Raw genomic sequence first — 27735 nt, 5'->3', positions numbered from 1 at the left:
TTCCGCTTTGAAAGGCGACCAAACTTACAATGAATCAACGAAGACTTTTCTTCTTCGATCTATAGCTATGTCAATACGTTGCGCTGGCAACGCTTAACACTGCTGCTATTGGAAAATGACAATGCGCCTCCATCTGAGTCTGAGCCTAGCAAGCCGATGTTACCATGGGCAACGGACGATCCGGATTGTGCAATCGCAAAAGTGGCACAGAGATTAAGCCAACTTTGTTTTTCGGCATTTTAATCCATAACGGACACACGATGATCATTAGCATTGAAAATCGATGGATTCTTGACATTCTATCTAAATGGCATAAAGTCACCATTCATGGTATAGATACGATTGATCCTTTCACTTCACGGGCGCATTCTGATTCCGGCAGCAGAAGTTAGGGCTTAAACTGAAATTCACGCTCATACACACACGCGTCACCAGCACCAGGCACGGCTCGACGGAGACGCACGTTGTTCTGCCAGAAAGGAAAAATTGCATAACCACCGCAAGTGCTGCTGGGTCGAAGAGACAACATTACAACGCCACTCTCTCTCAAACAGCGCGCCCCACGTTCGCAACATAAGAACGTTGAGGGAGACGCTCGGTTGGTTACACACCGACGTGCACGGGGAAATTTTTCCTAACACACCCCAATGCGGGGACTGACTGCAGTAAAAACGACAAAAACGGAGACATTTTCCAACAAACCATGATACCCTGGTAATAATACACATAATTTCGAGTAGGTTTAATTCGTAACCCCTAGGTAGTTGGGTAGAAAATATGTAAATTTTTAAATCTCCTTTACTAATCACTGTAGGCTGTACACGGGTTAACGAATAGCAAATGCTTTTTCAGAAACAAGAGGTGGGCAATGAGTTGGGAAAACTAGGTAATCCGTCCATCCTATGTTCACTCTTATCGATTCCTGTCGCAGGTTTATGTAATTCATGTTGTAACCCTCCTTCAAAATGTTCCACAAACTCACTCGAAGCACTTGGACATAATTTTTCACCCCCTGCGTTCGATTTGGGTAAGAGTTTTTGCTGAATGCAGCAGAAATCAATTTCCTCCCGTTACCACCCGGTCACTCACACCGACCTCCCCGACCCAAACGGATGACGATGGTCCGATGTCCTCGCCAGTGCACTTGAAAAGTATCCTTTCGATGAAACAGGGAGCTTGAATGATCCGTTTGAATCCAGTTTCTAGGGCTATTTGTCGCGAGCGAAGGAAAGTGACGGACTAGCACGAATGCAACGCCTACTACCACCAACCGATTCCGATGCGGAGGACGATGCAGTAACGATCCGGACCGCGCACTGCTCCTGCTGCTAGTGGCACTGGGAAAGTGTAACTCGCTCAGCTCGGAAAATCGTCGTTCCGTGGCCCGCGAACCGCCTCGCGTAACTGTCTCGCGCGGAATGAGCAACGTTTGCCGCTCGGAACGTGTCCTGAGCAAAGTCCGGCCGTGGCTCTCAGTCGCTATTCGGCTCCGTCTCGGCTGATCAATGGCCGAAATGCAAGTATAAACACATGCCGCTAGTGGAGCGCCAGGACCAGGACGACGCGGGGTAACTTTTCTCGTGATTTACTCCGCGTAATGTTCGCGACGCCGCCGGTGGCAGGGCACGGCAGGGCACAGAGCAAACGCCACAGGGATGCCAATGCGGATAGTTCGGAAGCTCCTTCCACACAACAAGGGAGCATCGAAAAGGGCGAGGATATGATGCTGTACGGCTACTCGGGAAGGGCAGTTAAAGGCGCTGCAACTAGAGAGTAACTATCCAACGGCAGTAGGAAAGGGACGAAAGTTTATCGAAAGAACGCGAAATGTATGCAATTTAAGAGAACATAGGAAGAGCACGCGATTGGGCACGCGGGACAGACGGGAGCGAGAGCCGGGAAATCGTGTCCTTGGAATGGGATACTAAAAACAGGAGCAACAGCACCAGCAGCAGCGACAGGACAGGACAAATTCCTTTGGAGGTATTATTTTCTTCTACCCCTTATGAATGGCTTTTCTAGAAACGTATGTAGCCCTGTGGAGGGCAAAATGCGAACTGTCAGAGTTATTGCACAACAAAAACAGAAGCTTCATCGAACGGTAGAGTACGCAGGTCTGCCGAGAAGAACGCTGCAACTATTTTTACATCCCAAGCAGACCAACTGCGTTATTGATTACAATTTATAAAATCAAAGGGAGCAAAACATTTGCTGTAGCGGTGTTTCATTCATTCCAATTCCTTTAAACACTCGCACAGCACTCGTCGAATTGATGCTCGTTCGTTGAACGAAACTCTGACCAAATTCTAGCACAATCTACACAAAATTCTCGTCGTCTAGTTTGCCACTTTTTTTGATTCCTGCTTTTACCAGCCTACTTAGCACAGCGAATTGCGATTCCATTGACGGATTGGACTACGACGGAATCGCTTTTTTCACTCTCGCGCACGTACACCATAGGAGAGGTAATAATGAGGGGGGCGGGGTGGGTCTCGTTAGCGCACGCACCGCAGCATCACACCACAGAACAGAGGCGCACACCGCGGCGCGTGTGGCCAACGACACATACGGAAGGAACAGAATAAATGACGGCTAAAACGGTAGACACCATTGGACGGAGGAAGGTGTAGGGGCTCCTCATGGCTTGGACATTTTTCTCCACCGGAATGATTCTAGTTGGACACATCAATCAAAGCGAAGCATTTTGAACGGTGTTCTAAAGAAGGATTTTATACCTTCAACGACTATAATTACACCTCTGGTAGGTAACAAGCGATTCGCTGAACTTTTTGATTTACATAAGATAGCAAACCATGCTCGATTCACACACACACGCACACACATCCAGAGAACACTTCCGCAGAGCTCCCAGCAACAAGAACTAAAGATATAAATTCGATTGGAAAATATTCTTTAGTCTGCTTTGGAAACGCAATTTCGATCGATAGCAACCAGCTCTATCGACAGGGTACTCCAACAACTTCGCCACACGCGCGAAGAAACACACTGCGCCGAGGCAAGCTGCAGATTTTTTTCTTCCACCTTCGTCAAATTTTTCACTATCGAAAGCGCAGCACCAGTTTCAATGTGGAGAATTTGTGAGCTGTTTTTGGGCACCTAAATACACCGCACCAGAGCACGATTGCATCATCGCATGGATGCATCAAAATACTTGAACATTGAGGAGATTTAATCAACGTGAGACAATTACCTTCATCCTGAAGTTGGTGAAAAAATCCCGACAGTAAAATCAGTACCGTTCTACACGCCGTCTGCTCCGACCAACGTCACTGCAGGAGACCAGGTCAAAGCATGTAGAACAAATTACGAAGATCGGTCTTACAACCGGTTGTCAAATAGTCAAGCATGTTGCCAATGCCAAGGTGAATAAAGTATTTTGACAATAAGTTTACACAACGTCCTTGCAAGAGTGAGGTCTATGCATATGATAAAAACTAGACCACCCGATTGATGGAAAATCCAAAAAACTGTACTTATCCACCCCTTAACTTTATGGTAGGAAATGATAATGCGTGCGTTAGTCGTTTTCTTCAAGAGGATTCATATGCATAATCTATCACATGGATTTATCCAATGCCGAGCTATCGGCAATATGCCTACTGTACAATTACGTATTCGCATGTACGTGCATACAAAACTTATATAAGATGTGAATGTGTTAAATATTGGAGAAACCACAGGATCGTGCAACCAAGTAAGGCATAAGGCATTACAGTCTGTTCCCGAGTTACGCGGATAATTGGGACCAGAGAAATCCGCGTATCCGAATTTCCGAATTTATTCGTGTGGTTGTTCATCTCAGGAATTTAAATCGATGTAATAAACCCAATCTACTGTCAAATTTTGAAAACCGCGTATCTCCGAATCCGCGTAAGTCGAGAACCGCGTAACTCGAGAACAGACTGTACACAAATTATCCCACAAAAGTGCATGCCTAATAAGCTGCAACACTGGTATTTGTACTCTTATGAATGATGTTTCAATTTAGACTCTACAACTTTTCATCCCTGTTCTAGCCCAGTGTATTTGAAAAAAGAGAGTTGGTGAGAACTATATTTTTTAGAAATATCTTGCGAAGGAAAAAAATTACTTTGAAGCAATGAGACCTGGATAATTTGTAATATATTAACTGGACGCCAATTTTCATAAGTGAGCTGATCACCCCTGGTCCACAAATAAATGAAAATTGTGTTTTCTATTGCTTCCTTAAAATTGTTGGATATTACAAACCCTTTCGCAATGGTTCGTTGGGTTGTTTTCAGAACTCTATTCACCTTGTTTGTAATGTAACTGTCAAAAAAACGCGCAAAAATGCGGTTTGTTTGTTTGTTGGATTTGAAATCGAAACGCCAGACTCGTATCAAGTCTACAATCGCATAGATAGCAAAGTAACAATAGTTATGAATTACAAGTCCCCCAAAAGAGCATTGATGGTTGCGCAGTTATTTTCAACACATTAACTGCATAACTTCCTTGTTTTTAGTAATTAATTGATTTAAAACCATTCCCGATTGACAGAAATTTAAATTTTTGCTACTATCATGTAGTTCCAGGCAAGAGTCCCAGCAATCTGCCATGGAAAAACTTGCTGTAACTACATGCAGCTGCAAAAAATTTGAATTTTTGTCAACCGGGTTGCCATACTCGAAACAGGACGCTGGGTTGTGTATAAATCGCTATATTTTTTTAACATGCCAACATTATGCCACAAGGTTTCTCATTGGTTAAACATATCGGATAGTTGCTATCCTGAGTAGATAAAAACATGTTCAAGCGCATTTACAACGCATTTGAGATTATTGTATCGCCTCTGAAGACGCACTCGCCCGCTATCCACGTGGATTTCACGATCAATTCATCGTCTAACATAACAAAGTCCGCATCTGCTCCATACTCGAGTGTGCCCTTTCGCTTCTCGATGCCGACGCACAGTGCCGGATGAAGTGAAGCAGCCTCCAGAGCATATTCAATTGAGCAACCTGTAGAGCAAATAAATATTTTAAGAAAATTCATCGGCCTGATCAGTTTGAAATATTTGTCTTACTCGATGCTTTTTTGAAGAAACGTATACACTCATCCATCGGAGCAATGCTGCCACAGAGGGTGTTTGTTCCCGCGACATACGCTCGCCCAGCACGAATTTCTATCTCCATCTGTCCGATCCGATGCCGGCCCTCCGCAAGACCCATGGCCGATATGGCATCAGTCACCAGAATAAGCCCTTCCGGCCGCGTCTTATATGCAATGCGAAGGGCAGCCGGGTGCGTGTGAACACCGTCGGAGATGATACCGAAGTAAACGAGGGTATCCTTCGGAATGTTATCCGTCGTCAGTAGGCCCACCAACCCAGGATCCCGATGGTGAAACTGTGCATCAAAGAAAACAATCTTTAAAGTAATCGGTTCTACTGAGACTTTGCATAAGAGGTAATCAAACCGGAAGCATGGCGTTGAACAGATGAGTTATTAGCCTCGCACCGTGTCGGACCGCAACTTCTCCATCGTGTAGATTGGCCATCGAATGACCCACTGAGACGGTAATGCCGCTGTTGCTCAGTTCTTGGATCACCTCCGAGGCACCTGCCTTCTCAGGGGCAAGCGTTATTATCTGCACGTTATCCAACGAACCGTAAACCTCACGCACGGTAGCCATACCCTTGACAGCGAGATAAGAAGCATTTAGCACGATCAGAAGGTTGTTTTGAATAAGAGCACCTGTGGATAATCCTACCTGTTCAAACTCTTTAATGCACTCCGGTGGATGTGCCCCTTTTTTGTTCGTGTTGATGAAGGGGCCCTCGACGTGACATCCCAACACGGTCGCACCGTGGTGGCCACCGGCACTACGGGGAATCTTGGGAAGCACGGAATGGTATGTTTCCGGTGGAGACGTGACCAGTGTGGGACAGAACGATGTGACACCGTGGGCCAGCAACCCTTTAGCCACCTTCGCCACACCTAACTCGACCGTTTGGACATCAAACGAAAAATCTACACCATATCCACCTGTTGTTGATGATCGTCGAGAAGAATGATTTGCTTTTGTCGGGATATTGCGAGGTCGTTACCCTTACCATTGATCTGCAAATCAATAAATCCTGGTGCGACGATCGCACCCTGGCAGTCGATCTGCACATCCGCCTGTCCTTTTTCATCGAAGAATACTTTCTCGGGATCGATGATTTTACCATCGCGCACCCAAAGATCGTCCTGCACCAGCTGGTGGTTGCGCAGTATTCGACAATTCCGAAACTGGGTCAGTTTCTTATCCGTACTACTCAGGGTTACGCTGGCCGACATTGCACTGACTGGCGAGAAAACTTGTTTTACTGACTCCCTCTCAAAATGGGACTTTCGTAGTTGAAGCAGTTCGGCTAAATCACATTAATTGACGGCGACCAATTTGAAACCAATGAAAGACCTTGTCTACCGAATACCCTGTTCAGGCTGATTGAAGAATCACAAACGCACACACAACGGATCAACAATTTAGTACACACAACAATCGTCAAGTGGCTACCGCTTCGCGTTGGCAGTGGAAGAGCACTGAAGAAGATCCTTCTACGTCAAACGGGTAATGGCAACTGAGTACGATGATAACCATTTTTGCATGATATAAGCTTTATAAAGTCCAAGGACGCACGGTCGTTAAGGATGATACGATCAAGCATTCATTGGTGCAGCTACCCTCTCCGTCCTCCAGCATCTGCTAAACCAGTGTTTCTAGTGCCGATCGGTAGTTGGTGGTTAATTTTGCTGATAATAAAACTGTGTCATCAAAATTAACTTCCGATCGCGGGGTTGGCCCGACCGCAACCTAATCTGATAAATGATTTGCTCTGATTTGACTAGTCTTCCTCCTTTCTAATCGCACGAAATTGATAAAACATGATAAGTCAACAATCTTGCGATCATTTTTTTCTTATCTAGGTTTATTGTGGTTTTGGTTTATTTTGATAACGCAGATGCACTAGAGTTGATGTTCTCGAACTGAACTTAGTACGTTCCTACAATTTCTGGACTAAGGAACAATGGACCAAGTTCCTAAAGAACCGTACAATGTTGCCAACAAAATCTTTTCGTTTACCGATGCTCAAGGATAAACATTTATCAAGAGTTTTACTTTCTTCCTGCTAAGCATTTACAATGTTATGTAGTATTCAAATTCGTAAACGAAGTTATAAATAAAATAAAGATACAAAACAAGCTTCAAAGTACAATACCACAATTATTTTTTATTGTCCTATAAATCAGCAGATGTTAAAACTACAGTTTCTCCATCGCTACCGTCACTAATTTCTAGTGGCTCCTCACTCCATGTTGCTGTTTCTCGTTTTAATTTCTTTTTAGATTTGATACTGGTCTTGAGACGCTTTTTACCCTCTGCTCTCGCAACCTTTTGCAACTCCTCTTCGGTTAGCCACTGATTGCCCTCTACATTTGGGACTAAAACGGCCCCGTTGTCACCGACTTCCACAAGCTGCTCCGGTTCATCCGGTTCTTCAGCGACCATTTGTACGGCGTTTGCCTCAGCAGCGGTGGTATCGGTTTCATTTATCTCCATTTCATTGTTCTTCTCTCCATCACTCTCATCTGCTTCGTTATCGGAATTGGTGTGGTCTTCTCCGTCGATCTTCAGTTTGAAGCGTTTTAAACGAACACTTATCCGGTCCTGAGCGTGTACCGTGATTTCGTTTCTTTCGATGCTTTCGGCAAAACCAACGGGCACTCCGTTTTCGCGATTTTGCCCATCCTTTAGAATGGCGGCTTTGATCATTTCCACGACCAATCGAGCGCGTTCGCTGGCTTTCTTCGAAGTTCTCAAAAGCAGATTTGCGCTTGTCAGTGTGATACCGCCCAAATGTAGCCCGCATAACTCCCCATATGAGTTGAGCCCGAAAACCATCTTTGCTTCAGCAACTCGCTCCTCCAAGTTGGTCGGATCGGCAATAGCAACGGCTCCTTTGTTGAAGATCGCGTAACTAACGCAGATTGGGTAATGGTAAAGCGTAACCTTGATCGGTTCCTTTTCTTCCATGGTGTGCACGATAACATTTTCGCCGTCCACCGTGATGTCGGGTCGCTTAAAGTGTGCCAGCGCAGTTAGGGCCGCAATCGAACAGCAGTCGATAACGTTACCCTCGTGGTTGAGCACATTCACATCGATTCGGAGATTCCATACTTTTTCCTCGGCAACCAGACACAGTGACTCCAAATCCAAGCAACCAGAATCTTTCAATGCACGTTCGAGAATGCGGTTCAGCTGAACGCATTCATCGGATTGTCGACCTCCATCAAAATGTGGTGCTGCCATCGGGCCAAGTTCCACGTTCACAAAGAGGGTACCTTCGTTTGGACGGGTAGCTTTCGGTTGCACCACTTCGCAGGTAACCCGTGCCACGGCCCTCGTTTGACCTAGTGTAACATGCACCAAACCCCATTCACTTCCGAAGTTTATCCGTAGCTTACGGAATTCGTCCATCTTTCGCCCATCGACACGCTGCAAGATATCGCTTGTTTAGTATATCCCACGATCTCCAAATAATGCAGCAATCGTTGCCGTCACGAATACTCACGATGGACTCCAGGATAGCTTTTTGTACAAAGGATTTTTCATTATTGGATAGCAAAGTTTCCTTCATGATGTTACCGGCGACCACGAGCACGTTCAGTGATTGAGTTTACAAATAAAAGCATCGACCAAGCGATCTTGACAGTTGACACTGACATTTGGGCGAGCTGTCCATCTTCGCGATGCTTGTTGTTTTCTTTTCATTGCGCCAAGAACGGTGTCCAAGCGAGGCGTACAATATTTTGTATTAAATCGATTTTCTGAAAGCTAATATTATCAAAACTCCATTTGATTTGATCTCTGTATGAATTAGTTCTATAGTGCAACGTACTGGTAATTATCGTGTTCAATTGGTAATCAATTTTCTCGGATGACGATTGTCACTCAAGCGACTTTCTGCTTACAGATTTGTGTAGTTGCGTACTTGATTCAAAAGCGCAGAAGATTGGTGAAATTTTAAATCTTCACATTCACCAAACAACTGTAAGTTAAACTATCAGCTTATCAATGGTAAAATTAATACCTGAATCTCTTATATTTTAGCTCTTGGTATCGTTACCATCGACATGTCTGGTACATTGCAGAATGTAAACAACCTTTGGCAAATTGTAGACGGCTGGGATGATGAAGAAATGGACGATGAGGTGGATAATGTAGACTACGTCGTAGAGTACATTGATCCAGAGGACGAACCACCGGAAGTGCATGAGTTTCCAATCGTAGAGGATGACGAAGAGGAAGTGGAGTCTAAGCATACCGTTCAACTACACTGTGTACAGATTGCTAACGGAGAGATAGAAAACTCGGTTTGGTCGGCAACGCCTCCCGACAAGCCGAATGTATCCACAAATGCGGGCCGCAAAATTGCCCAAGCCAAAGCAGGTCCCCTGGGACTGGCAAAAGCGGCAAAATCTCCATCCGAGTGCTTATCGCTTTTTCTTGATGCCGATGTTATCGCTACGATCACCGAACATACCAACGAGCGTATAAGTGTGGAAAAACAGAATTACGCCCGACCCAGGGATGCAAGCGACACGAACGCTGTGGAAATAATGGCTTATTTGGGAATCCTGTACATCGCAGGCACGGTCCAAGATGGTCGCCAAAAAATCGATCACCTTTTTGAGGCCAAAAAAGGCACCGGAATGGAGGCGGTTTTTCTTACGATGGGTATCCATCGATTCACTTTCCTGAGCCGGTGCCTGCAGTTTGATGATCCGGCAACGACAGAAGAGGAGACGGATACCGACAAACTGGCACCGATCCGGGCGATCTATGAGCGCATCATTACCAACTTCCAGAAATTCTTTCGCCCCGGTCGGTTGCTTGCATTAGGGGAACAGTTGACACCGTTCAAGGGTGCTTGTGAATTTCGTCAATCTATTCCAGCGAAACCGAGCGGTGGGCTTAAGTGCCACTTGCTAGTTGACTGCGAAATTCCGTATACTTGCAACATGGAGTTATGTGTTCCGAATAATCACAAACCGTATGACTTAAGCTACGATCCAACAGACGTTGCCATGCGAATGACCGAGCCCGTGCAAGGTAAACACAAGACGATTATTATGTCACCCAAGTTCACCTCGCTGGATACAATTAAAAAGCTTCACGATAGCCGAACAATGCTGATCGGAGAGGTGACGAAATCCTGCAAGAATATACCTAAGCAGTTCACGGTCAGCAAAGGGCGCACCGAAAACGACACGCTGACTGCTTACCACGAAATGGCATCTTTGATTTCACACATGGTACGCAGTAAAGACCTGTTGATTCTTATGTCGTCCTATCGTGAGGAAAGCTCCGACACGGACAGTATGGACGGTGATAAGGAGGAGTCGCCGGATCCGAAAATAGTTCAACTTTACAATAGAACCAAAAACGTCGTCCAGCTGATCCACCAAATGTGCACCACGTACGACGTCTCAAGGAACACACGCCGATGGCAAATGATCGTGTTCTTCAACCTGATGAACATCAGTGCCATCAATGCGTGGTGCATCTATCGTATGAACCATCCGGAGAGCAATTTGGACCGGCGTGAGTTTCTGACCGATATGGCGCTGGAGCTATTGCGCCCGCAGGCTCAAGTTCGACTCTACTTAAAAACAATAACGCCACTGCTAAGGCAGCGAATTGGAATATTTCTCGGCATTGAAAAGGCTGAGTATGATATTCGTCCGGTGTCTACGAAACGGGATGGTGCACGTGGCCGTTGCTACATGTGTGGACGGTCACGCAATAAGACGACACGCAGTTCTTGCGACTCTTGTGGAAAATTCGTGTGTAATGATCATTATGCTTGCATCTGTTACGTATGCTACGCTGGGGATAGCGCTGTAACGAACTAATTCGCATTATCAAATAAAATAATACCTAATTCCACAGTAGCGACTGTTCTATCACTCATTTGTAGTCCCTGAATCGACTCCTAGTATCACATTGCACAGTTCGCATCGACCTCGGCTCTTCCTTTGTGTTGGTTATTTGATTCGTTTCCACTGCGCTACTCTGCTTTTATTACACGTACTGAACAGATTACATCCGACGAGACTAACAGACAGACACAGAAATAATATCTTGCTTCACATTCATCATAGTCTACTACATGACTATAGCCTACTCGATTGTTGAAGTTGTAATCGCAAAACTCAACACTCCTCCTCAATTACAACCGCTTCAACAATTCCCTTAGGTCAAACCTAACAACCTAGATAACTTCTTGAACTTTGTTGTTCCTAGTGGCTTGGTAAAGATGACAGCCACCATGTGTTCTGTGGGACAATAAGTGAGTTGCAACATTCCGTTTTCACACAACTCCTAATTTCTTCTACATGATGATTTTCACAGTACTATGGTCTCTGTGACCCAGTTAGCATTATATCCGGCCGTTGCCAACAACTTTCGCTGTACATCGGTATTGAGCTGATAAAGATTTCCATTGCGTTGTCCTTTCATCAACACTTTGCCGTCTTTCTTCACAACGCAGCCATTTTTGGAAAAGTTTACTGTGCAGTTTTCATCACACAACTTGCTTACAGACAGCAGACTTCCTGACAGTGACGGCACATGATACACATGTTTCAGCCTCACAAGGATGTCCTTTTCATTTCCATTAATAGATCGAAACTTAGCAGATCCAAACCTTGCTGCAGATGTTTCCCTTCCATCAGCCAAGCTCACATTTGTGGTGTTCGCACGTATTTCATCTAGTAGCGATGCGTTGCTAGTCATATGAGAAGTTGCTCCTGAATCGAAGATCCATGACGCAGAGCAATTCTCCTTTTCAGATCTAGCTCCCAAACACACTTCTACTTCTGCATTTCCATCCACCAAATGCGCCTTCTGTTTAAACGATCTGTTCACAGCTTGGTCCTCCGTCTTTTTCAGTAATCGATCCTGTTCTAGTTTTCTGCAGTAGCGCCTAATATGCCCTTCTTTATTACAATAATGGCAGAGCCTTTTCTTCTGCACAGGTTGCTTTGTTCTTACAACCTTGCAAGAATGCTCTCCATTTCCATGGCCATCACGCTCGACTCTTTTCCGCCATTCATCTAGAAGCTTTCCTTTTACGAATTGTAAATTCAAATCTTCTTCTGGTCGGCTTTCTAGGGCGCTTATCAAAGTATCATACGATGCATGCAGGCTGGATAAAATAATAGCAACTAGCCAATATTCTTTCAGAGCATCTCCCATACTTGCGAGTCGGTTCGACAATTGCGTTATTTCAGCAAGATGTTCTGCCATGTTGCCATTTTCGGGCAATTGTAGACGAATCAGGTTCCTCAGCACATGAATTTTGGAGGATAGCGTGGCTCGTGCATGATGTTTCCGCAGAGCTTCCCACATTTCTTTTGCAGTTGCGGAACGGATGACGTGGCACGCTTGGTTGTCGTCGATGGACAAACTAATGAAAGCTCTAGCCCTACCATCTTTAACAATCCAGGTAGTATCAGGCGTATCAGGCTTTTCATTTTTCACTACGTCGATCAATTCTTCCTTGGTCAGCAACAACTCCAGCCGAAAACGCCAGATTTCATAATTGAAATCGTTCAACTTTTGTATCGAGAAATTCGTATCCACCATTTTCACGCTCAAGATTCTGGGCCCATAACCTGTTGGTTATTTGATTCGTTTCCACTGCGCTACTCTGCTTTTATTACACGTACTGAACAGATTACATCCGACGAGACTAACAGACAGACACAGAAATAATATCTTGCTTCACATTCATCATAGTCTACTACATGACTATAGCCTACTCGATTGTTGAAGTTGTAATCGCAAAACTCAACACTTTGATTCACAAGTCAATTCGTGAGCATTATGAAGTAATTCTAGAAAAGTGCACAGAATGCTTGGATTCATTCTAAGACACGCCTCTGACTTCACGGACCCGATGTGCCTACGACTGATGTATGTGTCGTGGTCAGATCCATTCTGTAATTCATCTAACTTTGCTTATAAAATTTGGATAGGTAGAACCGAACCTACAAAACGTCACTTCACAAAAATTGGCAACATGCTGATGTATAACACCCGACTATGCATATGCCTTTTGTTAGATCCACAAATAATAGAGCGTAGCCTTCAAGAAGCCAAGGGTGTCTTCATGACGAAGATGAGGTAGATACACCTACTCTCCTGAGTATGGTGCACTTCATTGCAGTTGTACGTCCACAGCGCCACACGAGTTTACTAGATGTCCTTTATATTAGACCAATATATATGGTCAACTCTATGTAAGCAAGGGCCACGGCGTTAAATAACTTTTCGGAACATTTTGAATTCAATCAATCAGCTTCACATTCTAAGAAAAGATTTTTTTCACTTGAACACACCGTTCAACTCTTTGATAGTTGTACATAAAATTATTATTTAAGGGACAGCAACATCATATTTCGCAATAGCTATTATCGGTAAACATGTATTGGAACGAACTCGCTATCTTTATTAAGATACATAGGTTTGTTGAATTTGATTTTATTAGTTTTTTGGTACTACGACACTGACCTTTAAAAAGCAAATGTTGTATGATACAAGTTTTACCAGCTAAAAGAAATTTCATGTCCTATGCATATGCATGAAATTTACCTTATCTTAGATGAAAAGCATATTACAGCCAATGGGGAAATAAATCATACACCAAATGCATGTTATGTGTTGGTGTTTTCCACACTTCTTACACCTGTCGCCGGATAGAGTAGGCCATGGTGAAAGCGTTGGAAAGTGCTGGAAAAATAATCGTAAGGCCGATCTAAAGGCCAAGATAGGAGCGCGAAAGAAAGCGAAAGACGTTATTTTCGACCGTATGGCGATCTTCTCGCAATAAGACGGAGGTCGAGAGGGTGTCAAAATGCGAAGGGAATGGAAAACATACGAAGAATTTATGACCGGCGGTTTCAGTCGGGCACAATTACAGGCCAGGAGATACAGCTCGGTAAACTATGTGCTTGCTTTTTTTTCTTTTTCTTTTACTCATAGGTGTACTGTAAAATGGGAACGCAATAATATTTCAACAAATTTGCTAAATTCAATAAACCTCAGATAATGCCTCTTCGCAAAAAAGTGTCCGAATTATATCCACCGAAGAACCGAAATAGATGAATGTGCAACATTTTCAAACAATCCATCTTTTCGACTGATTGTATTATTTATTACATTTATATTTTTTATGCTGCTTAGGTTGTATAAAATTTAAATATATTTATTTTCAAAGTTTGTTTTAGACTATTTATCAATATACTTGAAATACTACTATTGCATATTTGGTATTTGTTAAATTCATTTTTTTTAAATAATGAGATAACAATTGATTCGGTATTAAATTTTAAATTTATTAGCTGTGTGGTTTATCTTTAAAAGTGTCGTTAATTATATTATGTTTTGCTCGTCTAATGTGATTGTTACTAAAAGAAAGGAGAAACACTGAAATTAATCCTGAGATCCTTAATTCTGCTTCAGTTTCTACACTAAGCTAGCAAAACTGTCACAGAAATTGAAGTTTGTTTCACCATAAGTAAGATGATGGGATCGATCCGTAACATTATACTTATTGGATTTCCTTCGTCAATAGATGCGTTCACTTTTATATGTCAGACCAACATGGACCGATGGTTTTCAGCAAACATAGAAAACCAAAGTTCTATGACACGAAATCCTTGCGTTTTCAGTGAAATAATCGCCGCTATTCGTTGTCACCCATTTTTTCTTACAATTCATTATACAAACCGGAGTGAAGTTTTGATCGGACCCATTCACTTGTTAACTTTAACTCGTTAACTTTTCGCCTTTTTCCTCTTATTTCTCAATCGGTGCGAATCTTTAACCTTCCCTTCCAAAATGTAAACACAACGTGGACTCGTGCTCCATTATTTGTCCGAAGTTTTCTTACTACTTTTCATTCAACCGCTCACTGCACCGGCGGAAAAGTGGCGAAGAGGAGGGCACCTTGGAGAGATCATGGCCTTCCGGAGTGAGGCCGATCGCTAGTGGCGCACTCGTTCGATGTACCTCAACTGCAAATGAATACGAAAAAGCAAAAAAAAATGTCCGAAAAACAGTGTCTGCACACCGGTCAACATAGAGATTGCGATCGCGGACGTTTGCGATAGAGAGTCAGTAATTGCTCATGCGCAAACGCAACGCCAGCGTGCTGGCTCTGCTTCATTCCTGTATGGTGACTAACACCACTCGTTCGTGCAGGATCTATATTTATAAAATTAAATAATACACACGTACGCCACAGCCAGTCGCAACACGCGACGATCCTATGCGTGCCGGAAAAGGTGAGCCCCGCACAGGGGGGACGCCCGGTGCGCAGAGCGGAAGATCGATGTACGAAAATAAACCTAACTCTTCGCTGTGTGCAAGAAATGAATCGGAAAAACGGCACAGCGACAACAAAGCGGGACCTAATGTGCGGTATGAGAGAGCAAATGTCTTTTTGGACGGTGAACGGTCCCAAAATTCAACCTTTCACAGATGGTCCGTGGTCGTGTAGACAGTGGATCCTGAAGGCCAATTTTTGGAGTGTAATCGAATATTTTGGAAACGATTAAAACTCCGATATTCCTGGGTATTACAAAAATCCATTCTAGTTATGTTTAGTTAGTTGTACTCGTTTATTTAGTTTAATTTCAACGGTCGGGTCGTATTAATGTTGATTCAACATTCTTGCTTGTCTTGCTCGGTTACTCAGTGCCTGACAAGTGCCTCGTAAGCGCCCTTATGTTATGCATTGTGAATAAAAAAGTTCTACATAGAAAACAAAGATTTTCAGCAATCGTTGAAAACATGTTTTTAAGTAGTTAGAATACATAATGATGTTTTCAACATATATCAAATTTAAACTAAATTGTCAGTACGATTTTGTTATCTCTGATATTGTGGTGGAAATTGTTAATATTAAAATATTATTTTCAGCTGTAATAAATTAAATGTTATATGTCTTCAAACTTTACCAAAAATAATAGTTTTTCTGAATTACATACCTTCCGTTAGATGAGCTTATTCACCGATGCACGAAACCAACTTTTTCATTTCAAGTTTCGTACTAAAATTTTAAAACCCCATGAATTTTAAATAAATAAATTACATAAACATTAATTGAGTTATATCTTCTATTCACTACCTTACTAATTATTTCCAGTGTTGCACATGAATCTTCCATTTCTGCTATGCACAAGATAGAAAAATACACCGTGGAGGCGCCTGGTACCTCGTGATGTCATCGCTAATCAAGACAATGTCGGAGCTTTTTTTTTTCTTTTACACGTATATTGGTTCAGTGCATCACAATGGTAGGATTATCATCGATTTTCTGTTTTCGGAGCTAAAAATATATTAATAATTTCCTTAGGCTTTACCTTATTCTCTCATTTTCCCACAAAAGTGTGACAGTTTTGTTGTGTACACAAAAACTGAATCTAAAATACACTTTGGAGTCGTCACCTTCTTTCTTGTCTATTTGTAGGTGTCCATCTCGTGGTTTTTTATCGTCTTCTCTTATTTTTACTTTACGGAAACATGCCAGTTTTTCGGATGGTACATTCACGAAAATGTGGTCCCTAATAGAACGGGGGTGTAAATAGATCAGTAGACAAACGAATTTAAAAAAAATGAAAACAGAGAAAAGCGAACGTTTTGACCAGCAATCCAACAAATGAAACCATGAGAAAATATCGTTTCCCTCGAAAACAGAACAGGTTTAAATCATGTGTGTGGGCGACTTAACGAGTATACAACTCCCTGGGCGATTGGAGGCAAAAATAAAAAATAAAAAAATCACACGATTCGTAACCAACATTACAACTACATTACGTTGGTGTGAAACACGTTTCTCAAGTGAAACCGGATGGAGCTAGTGACGCTCGTACCACAATTGGTATCTGGAAATTCTATCGATATTGTAAGCGGTTCATTCCTCCAGTTCATTAGTTATATGCCAAATTTATGAAGGTAAGTAATACTAAATTTTAATAATATTTTCAACTCGTTGCATCTATCATTAATTTTTTAGTAACATTTTATAGTCTCATAAAAATTGAATTTTTGTTGGTCAATGATTCGCTCATTTCTACCGTGTTTCTTGGGCCAATGCATAACGTCACCGAGATATATAACAAAAAGAATCCCGCTTCCCTCTTTAGTAAGTGTGTATGTTTTTGAACATGTTCCATTCATATTGTGGGTCATTTTCGTAACGATTGACACATTTTGACAAACTGACCACTGCTTTCAATCGCCTCGCTAGGGTCTCGGGCCGATCCTGACCGTAGCGACCGGTGCGTTCTAGGGTGGCCTCATTTCATCCGTTAGTTTGCCACCGCCTGTTGCTTGTGCAGCGAGTGTGCGTGCTTGCTGCTTTGCTTTTGTAGGCGAAGGTGTGGGTGTATTAAGACCAACCACAGCAAATCCTAAAAATAGGACGAATAAATACTATCCTCGGCTAAACAAATGGGGGAATTTAAGGAGCGCTGCAAGCAACCCCATAGGCCCGTAGTCTGATCTATTGTACAGAGAACAATAAGACGCTGCTTCGAAAAACGAAATAGACGGCCTAATTGCACGCCGAAAAAAAAGCACTAACAACGATTACGTCGGTTCAATAAACATATTTGTTTTATTGTATCCTTGGATTCTACGTTGATGTATTCTGGTAGCAACTCCAAGCGGTCGTTAGGGTCCTTTAGAATAACAGTTGACCTTTTGACGATATCTTTCGACGAATGCTTACTCCTAGCTCACTCGCCCCCACATGATGGCGGTGTTTCATTGAGCTTGAAAAATGGTTACTTATGCCAGCCTCAATCGTCACTCTGGTGTGAATGATAAACCACCTGACGGAGCTGCTTACGGATCGTTGAATCGGAGAGCACTTATATGCTTAATGGCTTAACTGCACCACCCATTGCTAGGGTGGATGCACAACATTTTACCCCAAAACCGTCGTGTGTATGAGTGTGGTTTTAATTTATTTTTTATCCTACAACCTGTCACCGCACGAAGGTAGGGAATCTTTCTGTCGTTATAAATAAAAAGCAGGATCGTATCCCCAACAAAATGAACCCCGTAGCAAAGCCAAAGCCATTGGAGCCTGTAGGGACGGGACCCAGTTCGGCCTGGTCGGCCGGGTCAACAGGTTCCGCCAGGTTGTGCGCCTCCGAAGGAAGAATCATAAACCACCGTATACTTCCACAAAAGCCAGCGTTGCCAGCCGGGTCGATTGCACAAATACAGCCGCACGCGTAGGAGAGATAAAATTAAGAAATTATATTTATCTGACACATGTGACGTCGGCTTCTTGGTGGGGCATGAAATTTGCCACGTTCGGCGCCCGTCGGGTGAGGTTGGGTGCCCATAAAGAGTACCGGCGTTGACCTGTCACGCTGCATTTGAATTCAGTACATGTCACAGTACTCTTTCTAATTTCATGTTTATGTTCTTGATCATCTTTCTATTTATCGCATCACTATTTATTTTTCATGATTTTTTGAGAACATTGCTTTAAAATTTAAAAGTTTGAACTGCATTTGGTAAGGCAATGAATATGTTAGTAATTTAATTTACCTTATAAATTCAATTCAATTTATACCAATAAGAACTTTCTTTCTCAAACAAATTATAGTACAGATAACAAGGATTATGCTAAATGGTGGGTTGCTAACGGAGGTGCATTGTCGCTCATAAATGGAGACGCATGGTGCCTTGTAAATGGAGGCGCATGGTGTTTCGTTCAAACAACGATCTTGAAGTACTTGAAGAATACCCATCTTATTTAATTCATTCCTGTACATAACTTAATTTTCAACCGAGACCCCACTCGTTCGCATCCCAGTAGCATGCATATGAAAGCAGGGAATCCACGCTAGTTTGGCATCCAATAGTTTCTCGAGCATGCCAACCGTCATATTCCGTATGCTATTATTAATACCGCATCTGTCCGCACAATGGCATCGTGGTGTAATACGGTGCCAACTACACGCAACCGACTGATCGCAGCCAGCAAAAAACCCTGCATCGACGATTCTTTGTCAGTTTCATGTTGAGCGTGCTGTAAACAGGGTTTCAACCCCGAGCGAACCTCGCAACTGTGGGTGTATGATTTAGATTTTCAATTTTCTCCCAACATCCCCAGCGGCCTGCTATGGCCGGTGGCGGTGCTTCATGACATCTCTTACGCTTACCCGTACTGGTTAAAACGTTCGTACCTATTGAGCAATCGCTCGCGGGAAGAAAGATCGAGCCTTGCTCGTCCCAATCGCACAGCCACGTACAACACGATACTTCCTCACCCTTCTCGATCGGTTTTTCCTCTACGACGATTGCCTTGCAGTGTGGAATTTTCAATTTTCTTTTTATATTTTTTGCATGGAAGGGAGGGATAAGACGATTGGGCGCAGGTGTGTGTGTTTGCGTGTGACTTTAAATAAATATTCCTACCAGAAGGCAAGGAAACTTTGGGGATTACACATACCGTATCACGCAGACGATCTTTGGCTGGCGCTACACACCCACATGAATTCAAACCATGTCAGCAAATATATTGCGGTCTGTAAGTGTATGAGTATGGGTACCTTCGAAGGTTTCTTTAATAACTTCTAACGTATTGCATGTAAGATTCTGTCTTCAACGTGTAAAAAAATATATAAATTAGTCAAAAGCCGAAAACATCAAAAACCGAGTGAACATCCAACTCATTCTGCGCAGGTTGGCCCACGCTTTTGGTCAGTTGGCTGCCTTCGGTGCAAGCGGGGAAAGAAAACATGCCAATGGTATCTACCACATCAGGCAGGAGGAAGGCAGCAAGAAATCTCCCATCCACCTATCCAAGAAAAATCCCCCACGCCCCGAATGCCTCTGCTAGCCACACAAAACCCGTGCTGGTCCGTCTCTCACTAAACACCAACGAAAATAGAACACCCGGCCCGACGCAGCTAGCCAGCCGCTGGGTGCGCACCTTATGGCCGTGTGTTCCGGCCCGGTTCACCAATACCACGGCTGGGGCAGGGTTCGATTAGGCACCAACACCATCGTACCACCCGAACGGTCACGATCGGGGCGAGCATTTCTAGTCCGATCCAACGGACCCGGGTGCTGCTCGATTCAGTCATCGCTTGCAGTGACACTGAGTTCGACGACGGCCGCCGGATCAGTGCGTACTTTCATTTTCTTGTAGAAGCAGTAAGTGTTGCCCCAAGCAGGCCACCGAGACTTTGTTCTCCGTTGTTTTCCCACCCTCCCCCTAAGGAGTAACTGGTTTCGCTAGCGTTTGCCGATTTTCTCCACTCGACCACCAGCTACCTTTTTTTGCTACCACATTGTCCTGTCCGTTTCAATTTCCCCCCCTTCCGGTAAGGCTCTAAAACCGGATGCTATCCTTTCAAGCGGCACTTGTGTAGGGCAGCTTGTGTAGGCCATATTTTCTCCAATGAAACTTTCCAAGTGATGTTCTCTTTCCCCGTGATCGGTGCACGAACGATGAAGAAGAAAATAGAAACTGTAATGAGCTAGAAAAAAAAGTGTGCGGAAAACAGACTAGAGGCTTCAGAGTGAATGGCCAAAAAAAAACGGCTGTTTCTGTCAAGTGTTCGAACTGTGCGAAATTAAAAGCAACTATCGTTGGCTGCAGCTACGAGCGGTCGTGAAAAAGGAACAAAAATATGACAAAACGCAGCCAAATCAGTTATGTAACCAGAAGTCCGAGGGTCGTAGCTAGAAACCGGAGTGCTTTCGTTCCCTATGACACACCGTAGGCCACCTGTTACAACGCTTGGCACCTGATCTGCTTTCCGGATCCTGAGTCCGTCCCAGTTCTCCAGAAGTTCCAAATGGATATCATTGAAAGTACCAAGGAAAACCAGATCCTCCAAGGAAAATTCCATGTTGATCAATTCGAGTGTGTGTTACGGTGGTACAATGCGAATCGGTTAGCGAACGACGATATTTTGCAGAAGTGTTATATGGCACACATTGGTATATTTATTCCCAGTGAACTGTATGCTGGTGAGCGGCGAGCTAATGCCGTTGGGCTAAAATTAACCCCACTGGTTTCTATTTTCCTTTCACTGTTTTTTCTTCTCGTTTTGCGGCCAACCCCAATGCGAACCGCAAAAACCGATAGTCGTGGTTGCGTGCGCAGTCGCCGAATATTTCTGCTCGCTCGCCATTGCCCCGTTGCACTATGGACCGCCTGGTTTTTTGGGTGGTTTTCGCGAAGCTAGTACATTCGTTGATGTCGAAATGATATGAATTTCTGTTACTTATAGTTAGCAGCGTTGTTTGTTTTGTTGACTGTGCAGTAGAGAAGTTCTCATTTGAGGAATCTTGTAAAGTAGGAAAATTTATGACAATCACACATTCCAATCGGAAGATCGTCATTTTTTTCTCCTAACACGCAAGCGCATGACGGAGCGAAAAAGCATTGCGGATCTAAAAACTGCAGTACTCCGATCCTTCGGCCCAGATATGGTTCGAGCCGTGATGCGATCGAGAGTACAAATCGCACAGCATAACATGGCCCGGTAGACGGCTGTTGATGCTACCGATTGTTTTCTCGCCTGCCAAAAATAGCTCAACACATTTTTTGTATGTATCTTTCTTTCTTCGCGCCCCAACGCCCCGTGCCATGTGCGCACCATGGATGCGCCGGCGCAGCTACGAACCGTGGGAGTGGGTGCCAACCAAAACGGCACACATATGCACACTAACACACTCACACAGGCAGATCGACACGATCGCAATCCGCATCGACGATCGCACAAATTCGAAACGCAAACCGAACCAGCTCCTCCCGATGACGAAAACTCGGAAAAATGGGCACACTTTTCACGCGCGGGCAAGGGGTACGTTTAAATTTAGACTTTTCGGTTGCCTTTCGACGGCCTGTTGCCTTCTTGCGCGTGCGGAGGCGGTTCGGATGGTGACATTTTCCCTCCCTTCATGATCCTCGGTTTTCTAAATGAGCTCACAAGCCGGGTTGCGGAGGGCGATGTATTTTGTAACAGTTGGCACGGTTTGAATATGGTTCTTAGTTGTTTGTCTTCTTTTTTTTCAAATGAACCTCTAGTGGATTTTATTGCGTGAGATAATTTTGTTTTAAAATCGTTTCAACGCGATGACACGCCATTCGCCGATCGACACTTTATTCGACTGGATAAATGACGGTCACAGACATTTTACATTAGACTTCCTAGAGTTTCCCGTTTTTACCTCTAATATTTGCGCGTATTGAGATACGAAGCAAAAGGTGCTGAAGCTATATTTAGAATTCTCGCATTTATTACGTTAGCTTTGGGGCTTGCTGATGGGGGAATATTTGGGTTCAATTTTGTGTATAAGGACTTTTTCTTTCCACTAATATGAAATTTTAGGACAGTTTGTAAATGTACCTGATTCCTTATCTGGCACTTACAGCATACAAGACATTCGTACATAAATATTTGTATTTTATTCTATGTAAAAATGCTAGCGAAACCGACCTTTTTCAACATATTTTCCCTTTTGTGCCAAACGTTTGATTAACGTTTTTATTTGCCCCTTCCCGCCCCTCCCACAGGTCTTAGCGTACCCCTGCCACCATGTCTGACGATGAAGAGTATTCGTAAGTATTCACCGGCCGACGTATTAACGATCGCACCCATGCCAAACAAACCGAACCGAAACGCACAGTACTGCCGTGGGCTGTTCGAAACCACTCGCCCCATCCGTAGTTATATTGGTTTTTTTATGTTTATTTTGTGTTGACCGTATTTTTGTGCCACTTCCACCCTTCGATTTGTGTATTACCAGTTTTGTGAACCATCGTTTTCACCTCCAGGTTTTGTGTTATTTTTATTTGTTTTCGTTTCGTCTTTCCGTAGTTTTGCCATAAGTTTTTCCTTGTTTCTTTTGTTACTTGTTACATTTAAGCTATTTCACTCCCGAAACCTCGTTTAATTGCGATGATTAAAGCCTCATCATTTGTCGTATTTTATTTGCCATCAAAGTTTACGATACATATCGCTTGATAATGAACTCTACGAGTGTTTTTTTCAATTTCCTTTTTGCACCTACTTTTTCCACGCCTTATTCTATTCTGATCTTTTCTTTACGTTATCTTTTCTACAATTTTCTATTCAACATTATTACTTAATAACTTTTCCTAGCCACTCCATCCAGCCAATCAGCGAACGAGGCAGCAAAAAGTGATGGACACTTTTTTTGTGCCCTTCGCAACTCTGCTCGAGGAGATTTTTTTCCCTCTCAGCTCCACCTCATGATGCAGCATTTTAAACGCCTTTACCTCCATTCTTACTGCAATCATGTTTTACAAGTAGTTTTGTTTTACGTTTAGTGGTATTTTTACAAACCATTATTTTCTCCTACCGTTAGCTTCTAGTTTTAAAACTTTCCTTCACTTAGCTTTATTGTTACTCATCGATTAGGTTTGATTCGCTTTGTTCAATCAATAATCTTTTGGATTTTACTACGTACAGTACACTGCGTTATTTTGTAGGTGATTTTTAGGCGAATATATTTGCAAGCATTTTTCATCGACTATCATTTACTCTCACTGCACAGCAGGCTGTTTTAAGATTGCTGGCCACGCACGCCACCTTGATGTCCCTTCGTTGCAATGGATCTCGTGGCAGATGTTTTTGTTGTTCGTTTTGTGCGGGAGACTTTTTTCTTGGGAAATTAGGTATAAACCGCCTAGTTGGGATGATTGTTTTGAGAGGAAAATGTTTTAAATAAAAGGTTCTAAGAGTAACGTTAATAGTTCTTCGATTCGGTTCTTGCCTTAGTACATCGTTAGTAAAGTTTCTCTTTTTTCGGCATTCGGAAAAACGGTCAAGCGATCGGATCGTATCAAAATTTACCTACTCCAAATGAGTATTTTTTTTTTCTTTTAATCCACTCCCTTTCTTAACCCACATATTTCTTTTAGCTCGGAGGAGGAGGTCGTCGAGGAAACCAGAGAAGAACAGTAAGTTCAGTCGGCCGCGCCGTTAAAAAAGGCAAATTGAGGCTCAGTTGTCGTTACAATCTCTATCTCCTTGAAATTGTCTCTTTCTCTTTGCTCTCACTGCTCTCTGTCTCGATATATTTCTTTTAAAATATGTATTGTCCTTTCTTCAGTTTCTCTAGCGTCTCCCTTACGATTGCATTTATGTTAACTTTGCTATGCCTTTAAGCGCCGATTTAACTTTCCATCTTTGGCATGAGATGGAATAGATCTGTAATATACGTTGGACATTGCGTAGTACTTTTTAAAATGATTAACATTTCTGGTTAACTCATGTTCTACGGAAACCGTATGGTGTTGTTTTCATACACACAATCGATCTTGCATCCGTAGGAAGCTCGATCTAGCATTAAGCGCTAAGCGTTAGAAGCTTTAATATCGAAACATACAGCGCTAATATTGCTAACCAATGACTTGAAAAACTAGGCATCGCGTACCATGCTACAGAGCAAACATATTCACATTACTTCACAAAAATGCCCACCATTAAACACTATTAATTTTTAAAGCATAATTTTTTTCTTCAAAGCTAATTGCTCTTCGAAAACAAAGCCTCCCTTGAAAGTCACTCCGCAGTGCACCTTAAACTTTATTACTACATTGTACCTGCTTTTGACAGTTTACACATTTTCCAAAATTTCCATTTATTTCTCTCTTTTCCATCAACATTCACCAACGCAAGCACGCTTGTAGGCGGTTGGAGAACTTTGGTGACATTTGATTATATCGATTGATCACGTTTCGTTCTTTTATCGAATTTATTTGAATTTGTAAAATTATTTTCGTAAACTAATTGATTTGATCAATTAAAATCATTATTGGAACTGTTTTTGTATGGAACGCAATTTTACGGTAAAAGAACGTCAACGGCGCCCCAACCCCTTGTTGATTTGCAGAACCAATAGCAGATTTCCTCCATATCTATCGTTTTGCTGCCTATTTATCTAGCTATCGATCTACCTATTTATCTAGCACCTGTTACTTGTTGTTCTGATTTAGCTGCAAAACTGAAAATGCTAGCGAAAGCAACTACAATCTGCGAGAGAACCATGTGTAGCAGTGCACTTTTCTTGACACTCGAGCACAGGCTTAGCAAAAATAAAACCATCTTACAAACTAGCCTTTCCACCCCACTCTACTTCTGTCCCTCAATTGCGTCCTTCAAAGCCCGAACCTACTCTCCGTCGGTGACGTAGAAAATCTCTAAATGTAGAATTTTCTCTCTATTTCCAGGAAGTAAGTCCACGACTTTCTAGTTTAGCTAGTTTACCCTGTTCAGAACGTTCCCCATTACTGTTGTTATCCTATCTACCATCACCACCACCACCACCACCACCACTACCACCACACCCCCAGGTCGTGTTGCTTCCGAACAGTAACAACAATGCAACTAGAAACGGCTAGCGTAACGTTAGCATAACGGATAGTTTAGTGAAAATGCAAGCCCAAAAAACACATACACACACATATGCGCCAGATTTTTTAATGTATAATGTGCGTATGTATGCGTGTGTGTGTTTTTGTATGTACGTGTGGGTGCATAGGTGCGTAGTGTGTACCGTGTGGAGGTTTCTGTGGCGGAGGTGGCGAAACTCACCCAGAAAAGCCATTTCCCGAGCTCCGGAACCGAGGACCATATTTTTGTCGGTAAACATTTTCCAGCTCTTCTATTCGCCCGTTTTTGTTTGTATACAATATTTATAGAACCTATATATATAAATTTTTTTTTTTGAGTAAATTTTGCGATTATTTTTATTATTTTTCTCCTACTTTGACTTAAACCGATTTTGAATGCTTTTTCACACGAACAGAACAACTACTAGCGCAAACTAAGGAGGTTTTAGAATTGCCGGTGTATGAAGTTTTTTTTTGTAGAAAGAATCGTTGGAAAACTTACAAAACGAGCTAAACCTCAATCAATTCCCGTCGGTACAATCGATTTTTTTCCTCCATCAAAATTCTATTTAAAATGGGCTAAAAATGCCGGCTAGAAGTCCGATTGCCTTCGTCGAAGAAAATACTCAAACCAAAAGCTCATACAAATATGAATACTCTCATGACTTGCTTGTAAAACGCCCTTGAAAAGCAAACCCAGCAACATTTGAATATTGTACCAGATTTAGAAAGTATTCCCGGACCGTCTACCGGTTGTGAATGTTTAATAGCATTTTCCATGCGTATCCAACAAGAAACAGCTATTGGGATTGGGACACGTTCGCCTAACGCTTTCCTAGGTTCGAAGCGCCTAAGTTGTACTAACAGCGTGTTTTTCTAGGTTAGCTAATCACTCCGCAGGTAGCAGTAGGCAATCGCCCCTTTCCGATGTTGGTCAAGCGATAGGACAGCATATGATCGAACACACGGTCCCGCTTATGTTCGGCAGGCTGCTGGCTATGATGATCGCCTATTCCTTTTTCCGAATACCTGCGGGCAGCATCGTTGTGCTGGCTCCATAGGATAATCTTAGTAAACGCACTGATCGCCACTGCATTTAAAAATAAATAGGGAACCTTAACTACTCATGAAAACGCCTACACATCGATCATTACTGTCCTAGAGCTGGTGACCAACTCGCCACCGACCTCCGGATGCCTCATCCATTCATCGTTCCCTTCCTGTATACGTTCTTAATCAGTTTAGATTTAAGTATTATTTTGTCTATTTTTATTTTTGTATTTTTTCTGTACATAAGGCATATAGTACACCGTTTTGATATTGTTTTTTTCTTCCCTCTCGTTCTTTATTTTTGTTTGTCTGTTTGTTTTGTAATCTAAACAAAAAACCCGTTATCCTGTGCGGCATCGATCTCCGTTCTGTACAATCGTTTTGCCCATCAAAACCACATCGCCGATCGCTCAAAACGCTGTTCCTGAAAACTCATTTGTTTGCAACATATATAAAAAAAATCAAACAAAACCAAAATGTCAACCACCAACCCTACGTCCGTCCGTCCGTCCGTCCGTACGCCCGCAATACTTTGCCCACCACCGATGCCATCCGACATCCTGCCCCGTATCGACATATTGTGTAAATGTACCATCTTTGCTCATCTCGCCACCAAAAAATCACCAAAAAACAAAACACTACGAAAAATCTTACCCCCTCAAAACAAATCGAAACAAACGCCCCATCCAACAACACCGCTGACGTTGTTCGAACCCCACCCCGAAACACACCCATTTGCGTTGAATCGCAACCTTCCCCATGAAAAAAAAAATGCAAACCCCAAAACCATTGAAAAATCAAAAAACAAATTACTCCAAACCACTAGGCCGGCAGCTAAATCCGAGTAAGTGAGAGTCATTTACAGCATTCCTCCTGTTGTGCCAGCGTTCATTTGAGAAACACATGTAACAGAATACACACGCACACGATAAACCGAGACACTAACACACTACACACGCCTTCCAACGAGCCAGCTTTCCCGGCGAAGCGCAATGAAGCACAACCTGGAACACAACCCTGAAAAGCAGCACACTCGCCCATTGCTCTCACGCTTTCAAAAAGGCAAACATATGTATTACAACCAGAAAAGCAACAAAATCCTCCACACACGCACACAAACATCACAGAACTTACAATCTACTTACACGCTGCTACACTCGTGGTTTTGCGTTTGTACTGTGCTTCAATTCCAA

The 27735-nt window shown here is 42.9% G+C and overlaps 4 protein-coding genes across 10 annotated transcripts in view; 2 read left to right on the top strand and 2 right to left on the bottom strand.

Moving 5' to 3' along the window:
- Positions 1 to 4686: 4686 nt before the first annotated feature.
- On the bottom strand, positions 4687 to 6694 carry LOC131286672 (N-acetylglucosamine-6-phosphate deacetylase). Of its 2 annotated transcripts, XM_058315658.1 has the most exons (5): positions 6095 to 6694; positions 5752 to 6026; positions 5458 to 5676; positions 5066 to 5387; positions 4687 to 5000 (listed from the first exon to the last, which is right to left on the bottom strand). In XM_058315658.1, exons 1-5 carry the CDS (start codon positions 6318 to 6320, stop codon positions 4801 to 4803), a joined length of 1242 nt encoding a protein of 413 aa, XP_058171641.1. In that variant the 5' UTR covers positions 6321 to 6694; the 3' UTR covers positions 4687 to 4800. The 2 variants fall into 2 exon arrangements, with proteins under 2 accessions (XP_058171641.1, XP_058171639.1); XM_058315656.1 differs by having other exon boundaries at positions 5458 to 6026.
- Positions 6695 to 7255: 561 nt separating this feature from the next.
- Positions 7256 to 8691, bottom strand: LOC131287286 (exosome complex component RRP45). The gene is made up of 2 exons (XM_058316321.1): positions 8597 to 8691; positions 7256 to 8520 (listed from the first exon to the last, which is right to left on the bottom strand). Exons 1-2 carry the CDS (start codon positions 8660 to 8662, stop codon positions 7264 to 7266), a joined length of 1323 nt encoding a protein of 440 aa, XP_058172304.1. The 5' UTR covers positions 8663 to 8691; the 3' UTR covers positions 7256 to 7263.
- A 467-nt stretch (positions 8692 to 9158) lies between these two features.
- LOC131284900 (piggyBac transposable element-derived protein 1-like) lies at positions 9159 to 14100 on the top strand. Its single transcript, XM_058313759.1, has 2 exons — positions 9159 to 10679; positions 14074 to 14100. Exons 1-2 carry the CDS (start codon positions 9159 to 9161, stop codon positions 14098 to 14100), a joined length of 1548 nt encoding a protein of 515 aa, XP_058169742.1.
- An 8570-nt stretch (positions 14101 to 22670) lies between these two features.
- Positions 22671 to 27735, top strand: part of LOC131286453 (troponin T, skeletal muscle) — a 9119-nt gene continuing 4054 nt past the window's right edge. For 3 of the 6 annotated variants that reach the window (XM_058315405.1, XM_058315402.1, XM_058315406.1), the window contains exon 1: positions 22671 to 22693. In XM_058315405.1, the coding sequence (XP_058171388.1) occupies positions 22671 to 22693 (23 nt within the window). Of the gene's footprint in view, positions 22694 to 24019; positions 24059 to 27352; positions 27387 to 27735 lie in introns of those variants that run through there. The other 3 variants (XM_058315401.1, XM_058315404.1, XM_058315407.1) reach the window with 2 other exon arrangements.

Source organism: Anopheles ziemanni, chromosome 3 (assembly GCF_943734765.1).
Source record: "Anopheles ziemanni chromosome 3, idAnoZiCoDA_A2_x.2, whole genome shotgun sequence".
Classification (NCBI taxonomy): domain Eukaryota; kingdom Metazoa; phylum Arthropoda; class Insecta; order Diptera; family Culicidae; genus Anopheles; species Anopheles ziemanni.
Note: the sequence above shows the minus strand (reverse complement) of the source record. Positions and strands in the feature narration are given on the sequence as shown.